Source organism: Salmo salar, chromosome ssa13, assembly GCF_905237065.1.
Source record: "Salmo salar chromosome ssa13, Ssal_v3.1, whole genome shotgun sequence".
Taxonomy (NCBI): domain Eukaryota; kingdom Metazoa; phylum Chordata; class Actinopteri; order Salmoniformes; family Salmonidae; genus Salmo; species Salmo salar.
The window spans coordinates 37,734,386-37,755,218 of NC_059454.1; the positions used below are offsets into that span (position 1 = coordinate 37,734,386).

Genomic DNA, 20,833 nt, shown 5'->3' on the forward strand with positions numbered 1-20,833 from the left:
ACTACACATACTGTAAATAGTGCAAAGTTCAAAAACATACTGTAAATAGTGCATAGTTCAAACGCACATACTGTAAGTAGTGCAAAGTTCATAAACATGCTGTAAATAGTTTAAAGTTCAAACACATACTGTAAATAGTGCAAAGTTCAAACACACATACTGCCAATAGTGCAAAGTTCAAATACATACAGTAAATTGTGAATAGTTCAAACACACATACTGTAAATAGTGCAAAGTTCAAAAACATACTGTAAATAGTGCAAAGTTCAAACACTCATACTGTAAGTAGTGCAAAGTTCAAATACATACAGTAAATATTTTAAAGTTCAAACACACATGCTGTAAATAGTGCGTAGTTCAAACACATACTGTAAATAGTGCAAAGTTCAAACACATACTGTAAATAGTGCAAAGTTCAAACACATGCTGTAAATAGTGCAAAGTTCAAACACATACTGTAAATAGTGCAAAGTTCAAACACATATACTGTAAATAGTGCATAGTTCAAACACACATACTGTAAATAGTGCAAAGTTCAAACACACATACTGAAAATAGTGCATATTTCAAACATACACACTGTAAATAGTGCATAGTTCAAACACACTTACTAGGAATAGTGCATACTTCAAACACATACTGTAAGTAGTGCATAGTTCACAAACATACTGTAAATAGTTCAAAGTTCAAACACATACTGTAAATAGTGCAAAGTTCAAACACACATACTGCCAATAGTGCAAAGTTTAAATACATACAGTAAATGGTGAATAGTTCAAACACACATACTGTAAATAGTTCAAATACATACTGTAACTAGTGCATAGTTCAAACACACATACTGTAAGTAGTGCATAGATCAAACACATACTGTAAATAGTTTAAAGTTCAAACACACATACTGTAAATAGTTCAAAGTTCAAATGCATACTGTAAATAGTGCAAAGTTCAAACACACATACTGTAAATAGTTCATAGTTCAAACTCATACTGTAAAAAATGAATAGTTCAAATACATACTCTAAATAGTGCAAAGCTGAAACACACATACTGTAAATAGTGCATAGTTCAAACGCACATACTATAAGTAGTGCAAAGTTCACAAACATACTCTAAATAGTGCAAAGCTCAAACACACATACTGTAAATAGTTCAATGTTCAAATACATACTGTAAATAGTTAAAAGTTCAAACTCATACTGTAAAAAATGAATAGTTGCAAAGTTCAAACATACTGTAAATAGTGCATAGTTCAATCACATACTCTAAATAGTGCATAGTTCAAACACACATACTGTAAAAAGTGCAAAGTTGAAGCTCATACTGTAAATAGTTCTCTCTCTGTAATCACACCCAATGACCATTTTGTCGCAGTAGAGTCACATGGTCTGTTATCATTTCTACAGAGAACAATGTACAATAGTGCTAGACTCATCTTACACAGTGCAAGTCCAAGGTTATTGTAGGCATTGATACAGTGAAACCAAACCAGACATCATTATTCAGCCTCTGTTTCCATTCACACCTCAAAGTTCACTTACCAAGAAGCAGACAGCTCCCTTCCACTGGGAGTTCTCATCAGCCTCAGTTCAATGTAGAAAGCCAGCAGAATAATTCATTTACATTTTACACTGACTGTAGTCTACTGAGGTTACCGCTGGTAATAGCTTACAGAGCCATTCCTCAGCTCAACTCAGCTCTAATATCATGTGTACCAGTCTGTTTGTGCTAACATTCCACTCCTTGCCACTCCATTACTGGCATATTACACAGAGTACAAGGAGTGGAATACTAGCACAAAACAAATCTGGATTTTAGCCTACCGCTCTAATGTTTCCTCTAGACATTAAACAACAAGGCAGCAACCCCAACTCACCAACGACCCTGGAAAAGACAAGGTTGAGTCCGAGTCTGGGAGGAACTACTGTGGATGCACACACTCATAATAATAACAAACACAGCAATCAAGATAACTGCCTTTGACTGTTCTTCTTTGCAGGGATACAACATTTCTCTTTATCAGATCATTCTCACACTACATGTAATTAGGCCTAATTGTTTTGCAGCTTCGGGGAGCAGAACAGGCACATTAAGGTCTATCTGAATGACTGAGAAATATTCACAAATTAAGGAGGGGATTTATTTTCCTTGGCAAACACCAAAGTGATTATATTCTACTCCAATGCAATCCAAAGAAACACTCTTTGCCCTCGAAGATGGGGAGGGAGAAAGGGGAGGAGATGGGGAGAAAGAGAGCAGACGAGAGAGAGAGAGAAAGAAAGAGAGAAGGCGAGCTCATGTAGTGTACCAGCAGCCAGACCACAAGCCATCCCCTCCTCTCTGAAATCCCTGTTCTCTAATACCAGGCCACATATCAGCCACATCTTGTCAGCCACAGTTTGGTTTCTTTATTTTAATTCAGTCCCACAAGGCGTCTGTCCTGCCTGCTCCTCCGTGTCTTTGGTCTTTAATTGCTAATATGAATTAAAAGGGGAATTATGAACACTAATGACTATAGGCCTAAGTGTTTAGTCTCTACAACATGTAGGATGTGCATGTATGTGTGTGAAGTCTATAGGCTAGGCATGCTTGTTAGTGATTGCCTTCAAGTGCAAGTGTCTCATCTTGAAAGTGTGTGTGTGTGTCTTTTGTGTGTCTTCTGTGTGTCTGTGTGCATGTTAATGCCTGTATGGAGCGTATGTGTGGGCCGGGAGATGGGTTTGGGGTGTACAGAGGATTATATATTTTGGGCCATATTAATGATATCCCCGGCGAGATCAGAAGTGTGTGGTTGGCTTTGTGCTGGTCCCCCTGGGCACTCTATTGACCGCTTTTATTAACATCACTAAATTCCCCATTAGTGCAATGTCAGAGGTGATTGTCAAGCGGAGGGAGACGTTATCTGGGGCCTGCACTGTTTGGTTTCATTAGCACCACAAAGAGGGAGGGAGGGAGGGAGACGGAGAGGGACGGAGAGAGAGAGAGGGAGGGAGGGAGGGAGGGAGGGAGGGAGGGAGAGAGAGGAGGCAGAGAGAGAGAGAGAGAGAGAGAGAGAGAGAGGGAGGGAGGGAGGGGAGGCGGAGAGAGAGAGAGAGAGGTGGGTGTAAAGGCTTTCACTCTCTCACAGTGGGAGTCAGATAAGATCTACTATAGCCTCTAGTCCCCAGGGCCCAGTTTTTCAAAAGTTATCTATCTGGATTTCACTTACCGAGTAGGATTACATGTATAGAAATAGAATGAATAGAACAGTCCCCATTCAAGTCAATGGTTTGTCCATTTTATTTATTCTATTTCTATGCATTTAATCCTATCTGGTGGGTGAAATCCAGATAGATAACTTTTGAAAAACTGGGCCCAGGAGAATCCTCTTGCAGCCCTCAGTGAGACCATCGTCACTGCCCAGACCTCCTACAACATTCTCTCCTATCTCCTTCAGTTCAGCAGCCCTCATTAGAATGTTCCTTAAACTCCGAGCCGCATTCCATAGTATCAACCCTCCTCTCCTCTGTTCTCTGCTAGCCAAGGAAATGTGTCTAGCGGCTAGCCTAGCAGATAAAGAGATGTAGCATGTAATGATGTTTAATGGATTATGCAGATAGACGTCAACAGATGAAGAGCTCTGAAAGCAAGTTCACACTACACCCCAACAGCTGGATATGTCCTCTGGTATGCTAACCTTGACAATGTTTTCGTTCAATCTCCCTCAAGCAGCATGGTTGTTTTTTCTAAATGGGGCTGAGGTTCTGTGCACAGCTGCTTTCCTAAAGGGGGAAAAAACAAATCAAATTTCCCCAATACACTAGTCCTGAATGTTAAAATAAACTCATATAGATCAAATGTATTGAAAGAAAAACTTTAAGTGAGGGTCAGACTTGGTCTATACTGTCTGGAAGCTCACAGTCAAGCCTTCTGGTGTATGTGGAGTAACACTGATAGGGCTCAGATATTCAGCTGGTGTCACTTTCTCTTCCTCTCTATCCATGGTCATTGGCTACTCAACCATACTCACGACTATGCGTGTCTAAATAGGAGGATCCACTATTGATCCTGACTGTCTCCTGAGACGGAGCGGAACCTGTGTCCACATCCCTGTCACCTAGCTATAGCTTCCCATAGTGTAGTAATGGGGATTAGAGGTCAGGAGGTTGAGGGGGACCGTGTGAAATGCTAATCAGACACTTATTGCTCACATCAGTGTCCAGACATCTGATTCTGCTTCAGGAAGTTTAACTGTGTCAATTATAGGGAGTGAATGTAACCTTCACTTTACTATCAACATTGTTTGCATTTGAGACATACTCTTGTGTTAAAAATATCACCATAATAGACAAGCCTTGTCCATTTCATCTGCTATGTGATTGTTAAATATCGATTAATGCCACCAGTCAATGGGGGTATTCTATTTCTAGAGCACAACTCTGGCAATGGTAATCAATGTTGTTAGCACCAGATTAATCCAAGAGTGAAATCTAGCTAGTGACTCCAGATCACCAATATTTATTGGTATAAATGGGGGATGGGCAACTGGCGGCCTGGTCCACGGACCAATTTCCCCAAAATAAAATACAAATGGTAATAATAATAATAATATATACTGTATATATGCAGTGCCGTGAAAAAGTATGTCTTCTTTCTAATTGTCTCTATTTTTGCACATTTTTAATACTGAATGTTATCAGATCTTCAATATAAACCTAATATTAGATAAAGATAAACTGAGTTAACAAATAACACAACAATGACATACTTATTTCATAACATCTCAATTGGGATTAGGTCAAGACTTAAACTAGGCCATTCTCAAATGTGTTGCTATTTTAGCCAGTTTCATGTAGACTTGTTTGTGTGTTTTGGATCATTGTCTTGCTGCATGACCCAGCTGCATTTAAGCTTCAGCTCACAGATGAATGGCCTGACATTCTCCTGTAGAATTCTCTGATACAGAGCAGAATTCATGGTTCCTTCTATTAAGGCAAGTCGTAAAGGTCCTGAGGCAGTAAAGCATCCCCAAACCATCACACTACCACCACAATGCTTGACCATTGGTATGAGGTTCTTACTGTGGAATGCAGTGCTTGGTTTCCTCCAGGCATAATAGGACCCATTTGTAAATGTATTAAAAATAAAACCAGAAATACTTGATTTAGTGTATATAAGTATTCAGACTCTTTGCTATGAGACTTGAAATTGAGCTCAAGTGCATCCTGTTTCCATTGATCATCCTTGTGATGTTTCTACAACTTGATTGGAGTCCACCTGTGGTAAATTCAATTGACTGGACATGATTTTGAAAGGAATACACCTGTCTATATAAGGTCCCACAGTTGACAGGGCATGTCAGAGCAAAAACCAAGCCATGAGGTCGAAGGAATTGTCCGTAGAGCTCCGAGACAGGATTGTGTCGAGGCACAGATCTGGGGAAGGGTTCCAAAAAATGTCTGCAGCATTGAAGGTCCCCAAGAACACAGTGGCCTCCATCACTCTTAAATGGAGGAACCACCAAGAATCTTCTTAGAGCTGGCCGCCTGGCCAAACTGAGCAATCGGGGGAGAAGGGCCTTGGTCAGGGAGGTGACCAAGAAACCAATGGTCACTCTTACAGAGCTCCAGAGTTCCTCTGTGGAAGAAGGACAACCATCTCTGCAGCACTCCACCAATCAGGCTTTTATGGTAGACACTCCTCAGTAAAAGGCACATGACAGCCCGATTGGAGTTTGCCAAAAGACACCTAAAGGACCATAAAAAACAAGATTGAACTCTGATAAAACCAAGATGGAATTCTTTGTCCTGAATGCCAAGCGTCACATCTGGAGGAAACCTAGCACCATCTCTATGGTGTGGCAGCATCATGCTGTGGGGATGTTTTTCAGTGTCAGGGACTGGGAGACTAGTCAGTATCAAGATAAAGATGAACGGAGCAAAGTACAGAGAGATCCTTGATGAAAACCTGCTCCAGAGCACTCTGGACCTCACACTGGGGCGAAGGTTCACCTACCAACAGGACAACAACCCCAATGCAGGAGTGGTTTTGGGGCATGGATTCTACAAAATGTCGAAAGCATTCTACAAGGATGCTGGCCCATGTTGAATCCAATGCTTCCCACAGTTGTGTCAAGTTGACTGGTTGTCATATGTGTGGTGGAACATTTTGGATTTACACAGGAAACGGTTGAGGGTGAAAAACCCAGCAGCTTTACAGTTCTTGACACAAATCGGTGCACCTGGCACCTACAGTACTACTGTCATGACGTTGCCATGTTGGGTGAGGTTTATGACCCCCCCCCATAAATACCTTTCCCCCTTTTCTTTCCACTCTACAGAATGGACTCTTGGAAAGCCCTTTGTTAACATAGCGAGAGTATGGTAACATCAAAAGGTTGGGGAATGGAACAATATTTCCCTTTCTCAACCAGTTGAAAGTGTCCATTGGTACTTAAAGAATATGATGTCAGATCAGTTGTTGTCTGGGACATTATATCTGATGATAGGACGACATAAATTGTATCTTGGAAATTCTACACATTCTAGTTATCAGATTCACATGGAATTGTTGTGCAATTGAAATGTTTAAATATGAAACTATTTGTGAAAAAATTAAATGTAATTTTAGCTTCTAAATGAGAGAATTGTTTTCATAAGTAAACTATGCTCACTCAGTGGCCACGCCCAGGTGAACAGACATTGGTTGAGAACTATGAAACATGCCCTTCTCTCCCCCAGTACATAAGCCAGTTGACAGAAGTCAACCTCAGTTCCTGATGATGTGAGGACTGGTGTCCATGCGTTTAAAAGGGCTAATTTCAACTACAACCTAACAAAATTAACATTTAGTTCCAGAAATGTTAGGACTGCTGTCCTAACGTATAAAAGGGCGAATTTCAACGTGGAGGTGACGATCACCACGCTGGAATGTGAATTTCGACTAGACCAGCCAGAATACAGCACGAGCTGATTATGGCAACTTGGTTTGAACTTTAAACTATTATTCACTAAAGAAGTGATACATCCTAGACACCGAGTTATCAGCTGCAGCTGTAAACATACGTGGCCTAGGAAAGGACTGACAATCTCCTAAGAACGACAGGGTATTTTAACGTATCCGCTCTACAACACTACGACCAGAAAGATCTGATGGGTAAATCAGTCTTCCATCTTTGACCCATCTATCGAAGCGCAGCTCAGAGTAAATATATATATCTCTTGCATTTTCCTTTTCCGAATGGGCGGTTATTAGAATGCATAAGATTCTGCATTTATGGTAGCATAGCATAGCGACCCAATCCCTTTGTCCCTCAGTCTTCCCGGTCTTTCATTCAAACCCAACCCCCTTCCTTTGTGTTACCAGCCGTCATATCGGGTTAGCCCACTAGGGGCTTTTCATGACATGATATTAGTCAATGTGTGATCTAACCTGTGTGTGTGTACTGTATATATATATAAACTCGGCAAAATAAGAAACATTCCTTTTTCAGGACCCTGTCTTTCAAAGATAATTCGTAAAAATCCACTGTTTCCCATGCTTGTTCAATGAACCATAAACAATTAATGAACATGCACCTGTGGAACAGTCATTAAGACACTAACAGCTTACAGACGGTAGGCAATTAAGGTTACAGTTATGAAAACTTAGAACACTAAAGAGGCCTTTCTACTGACTGAAAAACACCAAAAGAAAGATGCCCAGGGTCCCTGCTCATCTGCGTGAACGTGCCTTAGGCATGCTGCAAGGAGGCATGAGGACTGCAGATGTGGCCAGGGCAATAAATTGCAATGTCCGTACTGTGACAGCGCTACAGGGAGACAGGATGGACAGCTGTTCGTCCTCGCAGTGGCAGACCACATGTAACAACAGCTGCACATGATTGGTACATCCAAACATCACACCAGCGGGACAGGTACAGGATGGCAACAACAACTGCCTGAGTTACACCAGGAACGCACAATCCCTCCATCAGTGCTCAGACTGTCCGCAATAGGCTGAGAGAGGCTGGACTGAGGGCTTGCTGGACTGAGGGCTTGTAGGCCTGTTGTAAGGCAGGTCCTCACCAGACATCACCGGCAACAACGTCGCCTATGGGCACAAACCCACCGTCGCTGGATCAGACAGGACTGGCAAAAAGTGCTCTTCACTGACGAGTCGCGGTTTTGTCTCACCAGGGGTGATGGTCGGATTCGCATTTATCGTCGAAGGAATGAGCGTTACACCGAGGCCTGTACTCTGGAGCGGGATCGATTTGGAGGTGGAGGGTCCGTCATGGTCTGGGGCGGTGTGTCACAGCATCATCAGACTGAGCTTGTTGGCATTGCAGGCAATCTCAACGCTGTGCGTTACAGGGAAGACATCCTCCTCCCTCATGTGGTACCCTTCCTGCAGGCTCATCCTGACATGACCCTCCAGCATGACAATGCCACCAGCCATACTGCTCGTTCTGTGTGTGATTTCCTGCAAGACAGGAATGTCAGTGTTCTGCCATGACCAGCGAAGAGCCCGGATCTCAATCCCATTAAGCACGTCTGGGACCTGTTGGATCGGAGGGTAAGGACTAGGGCCATTCCCCCCAGAAATGTCCGGGAACTTGCAGGTGCCTTGGTGGAAGAGTGGGGTAACATCTCACAGCAAGAACTGCCAAATCTGTTGCAGTCCATGAGGAGGAGATGCACTGCAGTACTTAAAGCAGCTGGTGGCCACACCAGATACTGACTGTTACTTTTGATTTTAAACCCCCCTTTGTTCAGGGACACATTATTCCATTTCCGTTAGTCACATGTCTGTGGAACTTGTTGTGTTCATACAAATATTTAAACATGTTAAGTTTGCTGAAAATAAACGCAGTTGACATTGAAAGGACGTTTCTTTTTTTGCTGAGTTTATGTAATTCTGTGTGATTATTTAGGTATTTAGTAAATACATAATTAAGCCAATTTGTGTATTGCTGATTCAACTTATTAGCTAGGGTACGTGCAGATAACTAAGTACTTACGACAATAAGAATTAGACCAATCTAGGTGAATATTAATAATTGACTGCTATTGATATTAAAGATCTTCAGATCTTTTAGAGAGTGGATTCGGGAGATAACCGCTCTATATAAATGAATGCTTCCCTGGTGCCCCAGGTTATTCATGGTTTAATTGTTGCATGGTTTAATTCAATCACGTAATCAATTAAACGGCAGGTAATCGATTTGATAAAATGGCATGTCATATAATTGAATCATAGTCAGACACGACACTTAACTCTTTTGTCTTGCCCATTAACCCTCTGAATGACACATATACACAATCCATGTCTCAATTGTCTCAAGGCTTAAACATCCTTCTTTAACCTGTCTGCTCCCCTTCATCTACACTGATTGAAGTGGATTTAACAAGTGGCATCAATAAGGGATCATATCTTACATCTGGATTCACCTGGTCAGTCTATGTCATGGAAAGAGCAGGTGTTCTTAATCAATCAATCAAATGTATTTATAAAGCCCTTTTTACATCAGCCGATGTCACAAAGTGCTATACAGAAACCCAGCCTAAAACCCCAAACAGCAAGCAATGCAGATGTAGAAGCACGGTGGCTAGGAAATACTCCCTAGAAAGGCAGGAACCTATGAAGAAACCTAAAGAGTGACCAGGCTCTGAGGGGTGGCCAGTCCTCTTCTGTCTGTACCGGGTTGAGATTATAACAGTACATGGCCAAGATGTTCAAACGTTCATAGATGACCAGCAGGGTCAATAATAATAATAATCACAGAGGGGGCAACAGGTCAGCACCTCAGGAGTAAATGTCAGTTAGCTTTTCATAGCCGAGCATTCAGAGTCAGAGATAGCAGGTACAGGAGAGAGAGAGTCGAAAACAGCAGGTCCGGGACAAGGTAGCACATCCGGTGAACAGGTCAGGGTTCCATAGCCTCAGGCAGAACAGTCGAAACTGGACCAGCAGCATGACCAGGTGGACTAGGGCATGGTCCCAGGGCTTAGGTCCTCCGGGAGGGGAGGGAGAGGAAGGAGAGAGAATTAGAGAATACTTAAATTCACACAGGACACCGGATAAGACAGGAGAAATACTCCAGATGTAACAGACTGACCCTAGCCCCCCGACATATAAACTATTGCAGCATAAATACTGGAGGCTGAGACAGGAGGGGTCAGGAGACACTGTGGACCCGTCCGGCGATACCCCTGGACAGAGCCAACCAGGCAGGATATAACCCCACCCACTTTGCCAAAGCACAGCCCCCACACCACTAGAGGGATATCTTCAAACCACCAACTTACTACCCTGAGACAAGGCTGAGTATAGCCCACAAAGATCTCCCCCACGGCACGAACCTGGGAGGCGCGCCAAACCCGGACAGGAAGATCACGTCAGTGACTCAACCCACTCAAGTCACGCACCCCTCCTAGGGACGGAATGGAAGAGCACCAGTAAGCCAGTGACTCAGCCCCCGTAATAGGGTTAGAGGCAGAATCCCAGAGGAGAGAGAGGAACCGGTCAGGCAGAGACTGCAAGGGCAGTTCGTTGCTCCAGTGCCTTTCCGTTCACCTTCACACCCCTGGGCCAGACTACTCTCAATCATAGGACCTACTGAAGAGATGAGTCTTCAATAAAGACTTAAAGGTTGAGACCGAGTCTGCGTCTCACATGGGTAGGCAGACCATTCCATAAAAATGGAGCTCTATAGGAGAAAGCCCTGCCTCCAGCTGTTTGCTTAGAAATTCTAGGAACAGTGAGGAGGCCTGCGTCTTGTGACCGTAGCGTATGTGTAGGTATGTACGGCAGGACCAAATCGGAGAGATAGGTAGGAGCAAGCCCATGTAATGCTTTGTTTTCTATGATGATGAGTTCCGATTTTTTTGTGACCCCATCCCTATTAAAGTTGCCCATCCCTGATATATAGACCATAACAATAAACCCCCAATATCCATAGTAAGGTGCTTTTGGAAAACACGACTACATGAGATCCAAAAGGGATTTAGGTTTCCAGCCAAGCCTACTAAGCTTACATCATCCAAACCATTTAGATATAATCAGAACCAAATGCTCTGAATCCCATTCTCAGACTGAGACTCCTTGGAACAGATTTAAAGTCTGTGTCTGTCTGTACATGACGTTGGTGTCTGCGGGAGTAGTTATTGATAAGTTAGTGTCTGACACAGTCACACACAAGCTAGTTCCTCAAGCTTCTTTTTATAGCTCCCACTGTAGATCGCTCATCTGATTCAGACTGTTTCTCTCTGACTGTGACAGACACAGATCCCCAGATAAGGCCACTACACAGCACGCAGAAACAGAATCCAGCTCAAATCATTTTAGACATGTTCTACGTTCCCCGATTAAGAGACATAAGCACAGCTAATCGCAGGCATTTAGCTGCCTTTTTCCTGCTTAGCTCCTGTATCACAGTGGAGTGGGCCTACTATATCTTTCTCTATCCCTTCCATCCATGCTATTTTGGGAGCTGCAAATAAAAGGAAATGGTGTTGGTTCTGCGGGGGCTGAGGGGGCGCGCCTACGAGGCTGAGGCGTTTATACCCATCAGCGGTATTGCTTTTCGCTCTGCTCCTGAAAAGCAGAGCTGGTTGTAAAGGCTTTACGAGTGTGGTGTGGTGTAGCGTGGTGTAGTGTAGTGTGGTGTAGTGTGGTGTGGTGTAGTGTGGTGTAGTGTAGTGTGGTGTGGTGTGGTGTAGTGTGGTGTAGCGTGGTGTAGTGTGGTGTAGTGTGGTGTTGTGTAGTGTAGTATAGTGTAGTGTAGTGTGGTGTGGTGTAGCGTAGTAAGGTGTAGTATTGCGTAGCATGGTGTAGTGTAGTGTAGCATAGTGTAGTGTAGCGTGGTGTAGTGTAGTGTGGTGTAGTGGGGTGTGGTGTAGTGTAGTGTGGTGTGGTGTAGTGTGGTGTGGTGTAGCGTGGTGTAGTGTAGTGTGGTGTAGTGTGGTGTGGTGTAGTGTGGTGTGGTGTAGCGTGGTGTAGTGTAGCTTGGTGTAGTGTAGTGAGGGAGGACGGGTTGACGACCATGGGTCCTGGGGCTGTAGGGGTTTGTGTCAGTGATCAGTGTGGCTGTCCCCGGCCCTGATCTGTAATAACACACACACACTGTGGCTGTGTGTCAGTGATCAATGCGCCCTGCCTGTCTGTCTGTCTGCCCTGATACCTCTGAATGATGCTCCTCTCAGCCCCAGCCCTCTCCTGGACATCTCCTTTACTCTATATGGCACTTTGAGGCCACTGTCCCTCCTCCACTGTCACCGCCACTCACACTCTGACCTAACCTGGATCACCACCACAGCCTAGCCCCTCCCTCCTGTGATGTGGAATTCAATTCCTAACTAAGGACAGTTGGAAATATTTTGACTGCACCGTCGTGATTCTACATCGTTTCTTATACAGTACCAGTCAAAAGTTTGGACACACCTACTCATTCCAGGGTTTTTCTTTATATTTGACTATTTTCTACATCGTAGAATAATAGTGAAGACATCAAAACTATGAAACATTACATATGAAATAATTTAGTAACCAAAAATCTAAATATATTTTATATTTGAGATTCTTCAAAATAGCCACCCTTTGCCTTGATGACAGCTTTGCACACTCTTGGCATTCTCAACCAGCTTCATGAGGCAGTCACCTGGAATGCATTTCAGTTAACAGGTGTGCCTTGTTAAAAGTTAATTTGTGGAATTTCTTTCCTTTGTAATGCATTTGAGCCAATCAGTTGTGTTGTGACAAGGTAGGGGTGGTATACAGAAGATAGCTCTATTTGGTAAAAGACCAAGTCCATATTATATCAAGAACAGCTCAAATAAACAAAGAGAAACAACAGTCCATCATTACTTTAAGACATGAAGGTCAGTCAATCCGGAAAATGTCAACAACTTTGAAAGTTTCTTCAAGTGCAGTTGCAAAAACCATCAAGCACTATGATGAAACTGGCTCTCATGAGGACCACCACAGGAAAGGAAGTCACAGAGTTCCCTCTTCTGCAGAGGATCATTTCATTAGATTTACCAGCCTCAGAAATCGGCAATTAACTGCAGCCCAAATAAATGCTTCACAGAGTTCAAGTAACAGACACATCTCAACATCAACTGTTCAGAGGAGACTGCGTGAATCAGGCCTTCATGGTTGAATTGCTGCAAAGAAACCACTATTAAAGGACACCAATAAGAAGAATAAACTTGCATGGGCCAAGAAACACGAGCAATGGACATTAGACCAGTAGAAATCTGCCCTTTTGAGATTTTTGTGAGACACAGAGTAGGTGAACGGATGATCTCCGCATGTGTGGTTCCCACCGTGAAGCATGGAGGAGGAGGCGTGATGGTGAAGGGGTGCTTTGCTAGTGACACTGTGATTTGTTTAGAATTCAAGCCATTCTACGCCATCCCATCTGGTTTGCGCTTAGTGGGACTGTCATTTGTTTTTCAACAGGATAATGACCCAAAACACACCTCTAGGCTGTGTAAGATCTATTTGACCGAGAAGGAGAGTGATGGAGTGCTGCATCAGATGACCTGGCCCCAACAATCAACCGACCTCAACCCAATTGAGATGGTTTTGGGATGAATTGTACCACAGAGTGAAGGAAAAGCAGCCAACAAATGCTCAGCATATGTGGGCACACCTTCATGACTGTTGGAAAAGCATTCCAAGTGACTACCTCATTTACATTTACATTTAAGTCATTTAGCAGACGCTCTTATCCAGAGCGACTTACAAATTGGTGCATTCACCTTACGATATGCAGTGGAACAACCACTTTACAATAGTGCATCTAAATCTTTTAGGGGGGGTTAGAAGGATTACTTTATCCTATCCTAGGTATTCCTTAAAGAGGCGGGGTTTCAGGTGTCTCCGGAAGGTGGTGATTGACTCCGCTGTCCTGGCGTCGTGAGGGAGCTTGTTCCACCATAGGGGTGCCAGAGCAGCGAACAGTTTTGACTGGGCTGAGCGGGAACTGTGCTTCCTCAGAGGTAGGGGGGCCAGCAGGCCAGAGGTGGATGAGCGCAGTGCTCTTGTTTGGGTGTAGGGACTGATCAGAGCCTGAAGGTACGGAGGTGCCGTTCCCCTCACGGCTCCGTAGGCAAGCACCATGGTCTTGTAGCGGATGCGAGCTTCAACTGGAAGCCAGTGGAGAGAGCGGAGGAGCGGGGTGACGTGAGAGAACTTGGGAAGGTTGAACACCAGACGGGCTGCGGCATTCTGGATGAGTTGTAGGGGTTTAATGGCACAGGCAGGGAGCCCAGCCAAATGCGAGTTGCAGTAATCCAGACGGGAGATGACAAGTGCCTGGATTAGGACCTGCGCCGCTTCCTGTGTGAGGCAGGGTCGTACTCTGCGAATGTTGTAGAGCATGAACCAACAGGATCGGGTCACCGCCTTGATGTTAGTGGAGAACGACAGGGTGTTGTCCAGGGTCACGCCAAGGTTCTTAGCACTCTGGGAGGAGGACACAATGGAGTTGTCAACCGTGATGGCGAGATCATGGAACGGGCAGTTCTTCCCCGGGAGGAAGAGCAGCTCCGTGTTGCCGAGGTTCAGCTTGAGGTGGTGATCCGTCATCCACACTGATATGTCTGCCAGACATGCAGAGATGCGATTCGCCACCTGGTTATCAGAAGGGGGAAAGGAGAAGATTAATTGTGTGTCGTCTGCATAGCAATGATAGGAGAGACCATGTGAGGATATGACAGAGCCAAGTGATTTGGTGTATAGCGAGAATAGGAGAGGGCCTAGAACAGAGCCCTGGGGGACACCAGTGGTGAGAGCACGTGGTGCGGAGACAGATTCTCGCCACGCCACCTGGTAGGAGCGACCTGTCAGGTAGGACACAATCCAAGCGTGGGCCGCGCCGGAGATGCCAAACTCGGAGAGGGTGGAGAGGAGGATCTGCTGGTTCACAGTATCAAAGGCAGCAGATAGGTCTAAAAGGATGAGAGCAGAGGAGAGAGAGTTAGCTTTAGCAGTGCGGAGAGCCTCCGTGACACAGAGAAGGGCAGTCTCAGTTGAATGACCAGTCTTGAAACCTGACTGATTTGGATCAAGAAGGTCGTTCCGAGAGAGATAGCAAGAGAGCTGGCCAAGGACGGCACGCTCAAGAGTTTTGGAGAGAAAAGAAAGAAGGAAAACTTGTCTGTAGTTGTTGACATCGGAGGGATCGAGTGTAGGTTTTTTGAGAAGGGGTGCAACTCTCGCTCTCTTGAGGACGGAAGGGACGTATCCAGTGGTCAAGGATGAGTTGATGAACGAAGTGAGATAAGGGAGAAGGTCTCCGGAAATGGTCTGGAGGAGAGAGGAGGGGATAGGGTCAAGCGGGCAGGTTGTTGGGCGGCCGGCCGTCACAAGTCGCAAGATTTCATCTGGAGAGAGAGGGGAGAAAGAGGTCAAAGCATAGGGTAGGGCAATGTGAGCAGGACCAGTGGTAGAAAGTGGACCAGCGGTGTCGTTTGACTTAACAAACGAGGAGCGGATGTCGTCAACCTTCTTTTCAAAATGGTTGACGAAGTCATTCGCAGAGAGGGAGGAGGGGGGGAGGAGGATTCAGGAGGGAGGAGAAGGTGGAAAAGAGCTTCCTAGGGTTAGAGGCAGATGCTTGGAATTTAGAGTGGTAGAAAGTGGCTTTAGCAGCAGAAACAGAAGAGGAAAATGTAGAGAGGAGGGAGTGAAAGGATGCCAGGTCCGCAGGGAGGCGAGTTTTCCTCCATTTCCGCTCGGCTGCCCGGAGCCCTGTTCTGTGAGCTCGCAATGAGTCGTCGAGCCACGGAGCAGGAGGGGAGGACCGAGCCGGTCAGGAGGATAGGGGACATAGAGAGTCAAAGGATGCAGAAAGGGAGGAGAGGAGGGTTGAGGAGGCAGAATCAGGAGATAGGTTGGAGAAGGTTTGAGCAGAGGAAGAGATGATAGGATGGAAGAGGAGAGAGTAGCGGGAGAGAGAGAGCGAAGGTTGCGACGGCGCAATACCATCTGAGTAGGGGCAGAGTGAGAAGTGTTGGAGGAGAGCGAGAGGGAAAAGGATACAAGGTAGTGGTCGGTGACTTGGAGGGGAGTTGCAATGAGATTAGTGGAAGAACAGCATCTAGTAAAGATGAGGTCAAGCGTATTGCCTGCCTTGTGAGTAGGGGGGGAAGGTGAGAGGGTGAGGTCAAAAGAGGAGAGGAGTGAAGCTAGTTGAGAGAATGCCAAGAGTGTGCAAAGCTGTCAAGGCAAAGGGTGGCTACTTTGAAGAATCTAAAATATTTTGGGATTTGTTTAATACTTTTTTGGTTTCTACATGATTCCATACGTGTTATTTCATAGTTTTGATGTCTTCACTATTATTCTACAATATAGAAAATATCAAAAATAAAGAAAACCCCTTGAATGAGTATGTGTGGCTAAACTTTTGGCTGGTACCGTATTTCTGTTGAGAATGAGATTTTATCAGGCGTTTTGACAGGTCATTTTTCTCTTGGATGGACCAAAGTCAGGTCACAAGTACTCCAGTCAGATTCTCTAGTTATTGTTTACCTGTCCATTCCATTCCATCACTGTAACATGTTAACCTGCAGAGTAGAGAAGCTCTTCATGGTAAAAGTTAGCATGCTCTCCTCCTCTTGCCCTGAAGTTATCATGTACCTGTGTGAGGAGGCAAGGTGGGGCTCACTCAAGCACAGCAGAGACAGGTCTACCAAGTGGAACAGAAAGGCAGAAGAACGTCTGTCTGGTAGGCTACACCAGGATTCACTAAATATAAAACCACCTCTCTCTGATCCTACTCTGTCTCTCTTCATAGAACCCTCACCCTCTCACCCTTTGACCCTGCCTCTCTCTATAGTATCTCTGACCTCCCTCTCTCTCTCTCCCTCCGTCCCTCCCTCCCTCCCTGTATCTAACCCCTTCTCTCTCTCTCTTCTCTCTCCTCCAGCCGGTGCCCATCGATGACTCGTTCTGTGGTCTGGACATCAACCAGCCCCTAGGCGGCTCTCAGCTGGTGACGGGACACACCCTCTACACAGAGACACGGGACCGCATGACCTCCGTCACCTCCTACGTCTACAACGGATACTGCGTGGCCTTCGTCGGCACCAAGAGCGGACGCCTCAAAAAGGTCAGTTACTCTTACTGTCAGTTCCCGGCAGTTATGGTCAATTACCGGCTGTTATCGCCAGTCACAGCCTGGACTTCAAAAATACTGACTTACCTAGGGCCATTGCTCTTTAGGGAGCATAGGCCATCAATGACGCCTCTCGATTACACTCTGTTCTGGGCGGTCTTCTCTAGCTCGTTCAGCTATTGAAAAAGTCCTCTAGCTATTCTGGTCTCCCAGTTCAAGGTCCATTTAAAGCGATTGTGAAGCACTTCATCACTGTTGAAGCCCTGGCCTCAGGAGACTGAGGAGGCTGTCTGTCCACTGACTGGTCCTCGGAACCTCAGACGCTGAAGTGGTAGTATTCTATTCAAGGGACTGAATGGACGGAGCACGGTGTGGTGGTAAGGAGAAGATAAACCTTTCTCCTCCATATTTAATGCTTCTGGTCCTGTGACAGTTGGGCAGGTGGGCAGGGGTGTAGGGTGCAAGGGCGTGGGGGAGGAGGTGTCGTTCCTCTGTAGTGGTCATTATGTTCCCCTTGTGGAATGAGCTCTGTCTATGGTGGCCGTGCTGAATAACCTCTGCCAGCCCATTCATTTTAATAGGCACCTTTCTCCCTGAGACCCAGAGAGAGGGGAGGCTAGAGAGAGCTGGCCCACGCAAAATCCGGCCTGCAGTCTCTGCTGGAGCAGACAGACAATGCTGTTGGTTAAAGCTACAGTCTGCGATTTGAGAAACAGCCATAAAAATGAATTTAAATGACAATTGAATAGATTCCCAGATCCCAGACTGTCGCTTTAAGGGCTAGACAGTCCTCAAATGTCACATTTCACCTCACCACCACCAAAGCAAGGCAGCATAAAGAGCATCTACTCTAGTGGCTCAGGTGGCTATTATGCATGGAGAGATTTGAGTGATGATGGAGAAAGTGGAGCATGTTGTGTGGTGGGAGAAGTTGGCAACTTCATCATAATAGAATTGTTAACCTGGTATTACACAGTCAGGGCTTTTTGGGTATTGAAGTACAGTGACAGCCAAGTGATGTATGTGTAATCTACAAGAGCTCCCTGTGTTTACAGCTGTTGAGGCCGCCTTGCTGACAGGGTCATAATTTCAGCTAAACCTAGGGTATGGCAATGTGACAGGTCCCCCCCCCCAAGGATTTCTTTGAAAATGTAAGCTAATTTACTGAATTTCTACACAATTTAAAAACTCTAAAATGCAATTTGGAGAACAGAAAAAAAAACAAGCAAAATGGACTCCAGCCATGATCTGCTTGTTGCTGTAGCTTCATTCCCCTCAGTCAATAGGGGACTGAACATTCTACAAACAGCTGCCTGCTATGCACTAGCTCCGCACTGGGATTACACCTCTAGTTTAGTTTCATGTCAAGTCAAACAGCAGTTACCTAGCCAAAGCCATCTACTACAGTCATCTTTACCTCTGCACTGTTTTCCATAAAGCCAGCCAGCCATACAAACAGCCTTCCCTCCTGCTCCCAGGCGTCAGCATGGTCCTAATGGTCCTAAAGTCATCTCGCTAATACCGTTAAACTGCATTTTTCTTTTAATTGGGGATGGAATGATTTTAGTAACCTATTTTAAATTGCCATACCCAATTGACGCCCCTGCTTGCTGAATGTAGATGATGTTGATGGTGATTGGTGAGGTGAGTTTTCCTCCTTTGTAAAGCTCTTTGAGCATCTGGAAAAGCACTATGCTGTATAGGTTGGGCTCCCGGGTGGAGCAGCGGTCTAAGGCACTGCATCTCAGTGCAAGAGGCGTCACTACAGTCCCTGGTTCAAATCCAGGCTGTATCACATCCGGCCAGTATGGCGTGCTCTCTGTTTCCCTTGCCCCTGGGACACAACACAAATGGACCTGCTCAGTTGTTGGTTGCTTCATCTATTTATTCATAATTGAATCTGTGCCCCAATCAGGATGTGGAATTGAAAGAGACTCATTCGGTGTAATCCCCCTTGTTTGAGGTACTTAATCATTTATAGAATTTTTTCTACATGATTAAATTGAACTAGACAGTAGAACACAATTCTCTACTCTCTGGTGCATTCAGTACTGTGGATTGTTTCCTTTTTATCTCCCTCCTGCGTTCCTCACATACCTTCTCTTTTCACATCCTCTCCCTGTCTCCATGTATGACAATGCCATGCAAAGTGAACCATCATGGCTGCCTGGCTGTCTGGTGCTGGTACTGTCATCTCCTCTCTCACATCTGCAGCATCATGGCTGTTACCACAGTAACCGTTGCATGGAGGAGGATTTATCCAGGATATCAGAAGGCACAGCGAGAGACAGAGCTCCACGGTCCACCGCCTTACTGCCTGGCTGGCTGGCTGGTTCACTGGCTGTCTGGCTGGGAGAGAAAATCCCGAAAGCCTGTATGTTCAGCCTGTTCAAGCATGGAACCTGATCCATTCATGACAAAGAGAGAGGGGACAGGATGAGGCAGCTTGGTAGCGTGTGGTTGCTGTGTGTTTAGGGGGTTACTTCCACCCTAGTGCTAAGCGATTAGTGCTGTTTGAGGTCGGTTCAGATTCAGTTTGATTATTTAAAAAATTATCACGATTTTCGTTTTCGATCATTTTTTTATACAGTAAGTGCATTATGCATGATGTGGGTTGAATGCTGTAACAACGCAGAATAAAACAATTAATAAAAGTCCCATGATGGTAGTGACTGCCCATTACTGCTCATCACTTAGTAACCATAATTTATTCACACTACTTTACTTTAATAAAATATTTCAGTTGTTGTCTATATTACATTTGTTTTATTTGACGTCTTTATTTCATTCCTAGTCATCATCTCATGTCTATTGAGCTGCTGCCTATGCTGTCTGACAAAATTACTATTTTGTAGTTCTTCAAAGTAAATAAGGCATACTTTTATGACTGCTAAATACCAACTGTCAATCACTTAGATAATGTATTTTCAGGTAGTAACTAGTGATGCACTGATATTACATTTTTGGCCGATACCAATATCCGATATTTTCCTTGCCAAAAAAACCCGATACCGATGCCAATAACCAGAGGTGGGACCAAGTCATTGTTTTACAAGTTACAAGTAAGTCTCAAGTCTTAGCGCTCAAGTCCTAAGTCAAGACAGGCAAGTCCGAGTCAAGTCTCAAGTCAAGACCGACAAGTATCAAGTCAAGTTCTAAACTTTGAGTTTCGAGTCCTAAACAAGTCATAATGTGCTCTTCACCAAATGTAATACCATTTCATATTTTTAGCAAGAGTAATAGTTACAGTGAGGGAAAAAAGTATTTGATCCCCTGCTGATTTTGTACGTTTGCCCACTGACAAAGAAATGATCAGACTATAATTTTAATGGTAGGTTTATTTGAACAGTGAGATACAGAATAACAACAAAAAAATCCAGAAAAAAGCATGTCGAAAATGTTATAAATTGATTTGCATTTTAATGAGGGAAATATATAACTATATAGCTAGGTGTCATCTAAAATAACCCTAATTTATAAGACAGTTCTTATTTGATGAATGGTGGCCGGACCCATCTATGTGAAGCTAGCCACAATAAGGGTTAGCCACAATAGACTTACAAATAAAAGTATTGCATAATTCTACTATTTGTATTAATTTGCATTACTGTCAATGACATACTTTTAGTTTGAAGGCAAACCGCAAATTCCACTATTGTGCCTAATCCTTATTTTGACTAGCTTCACAACACATAAACTGGTGCGGTCGAGCCTCACTAGCCAGATGAAGCTAGCTGGCTGCTTATAACG

The 20,833-nt window shown here is 44.6% G+C and overlaps 1 protein-coding gene across 2 annotated transcripts in view; it reads left to right on the top strand.

Moving 5' to 3' along the window:
• Nucleotides 1–20,833, top strand: part of plxna2 (plexin A2) — a 304,923-nt gene that overhangs the window by 42,783 nt on the left and 241,307 nt on the right. For both annotated transcript variants that reach the window (XM_045693250.1, XM_045693251.1), the window contains exon 3: nt 16,895–17,077. In XM_045693250.1, the coding sequence (XP_045549206.1) occupies nt 16,895–17,077 (183 nt within the window). The remainder of the gene's footprint in view (nt 1–16,894; nt 17,078–20,833) is intronic.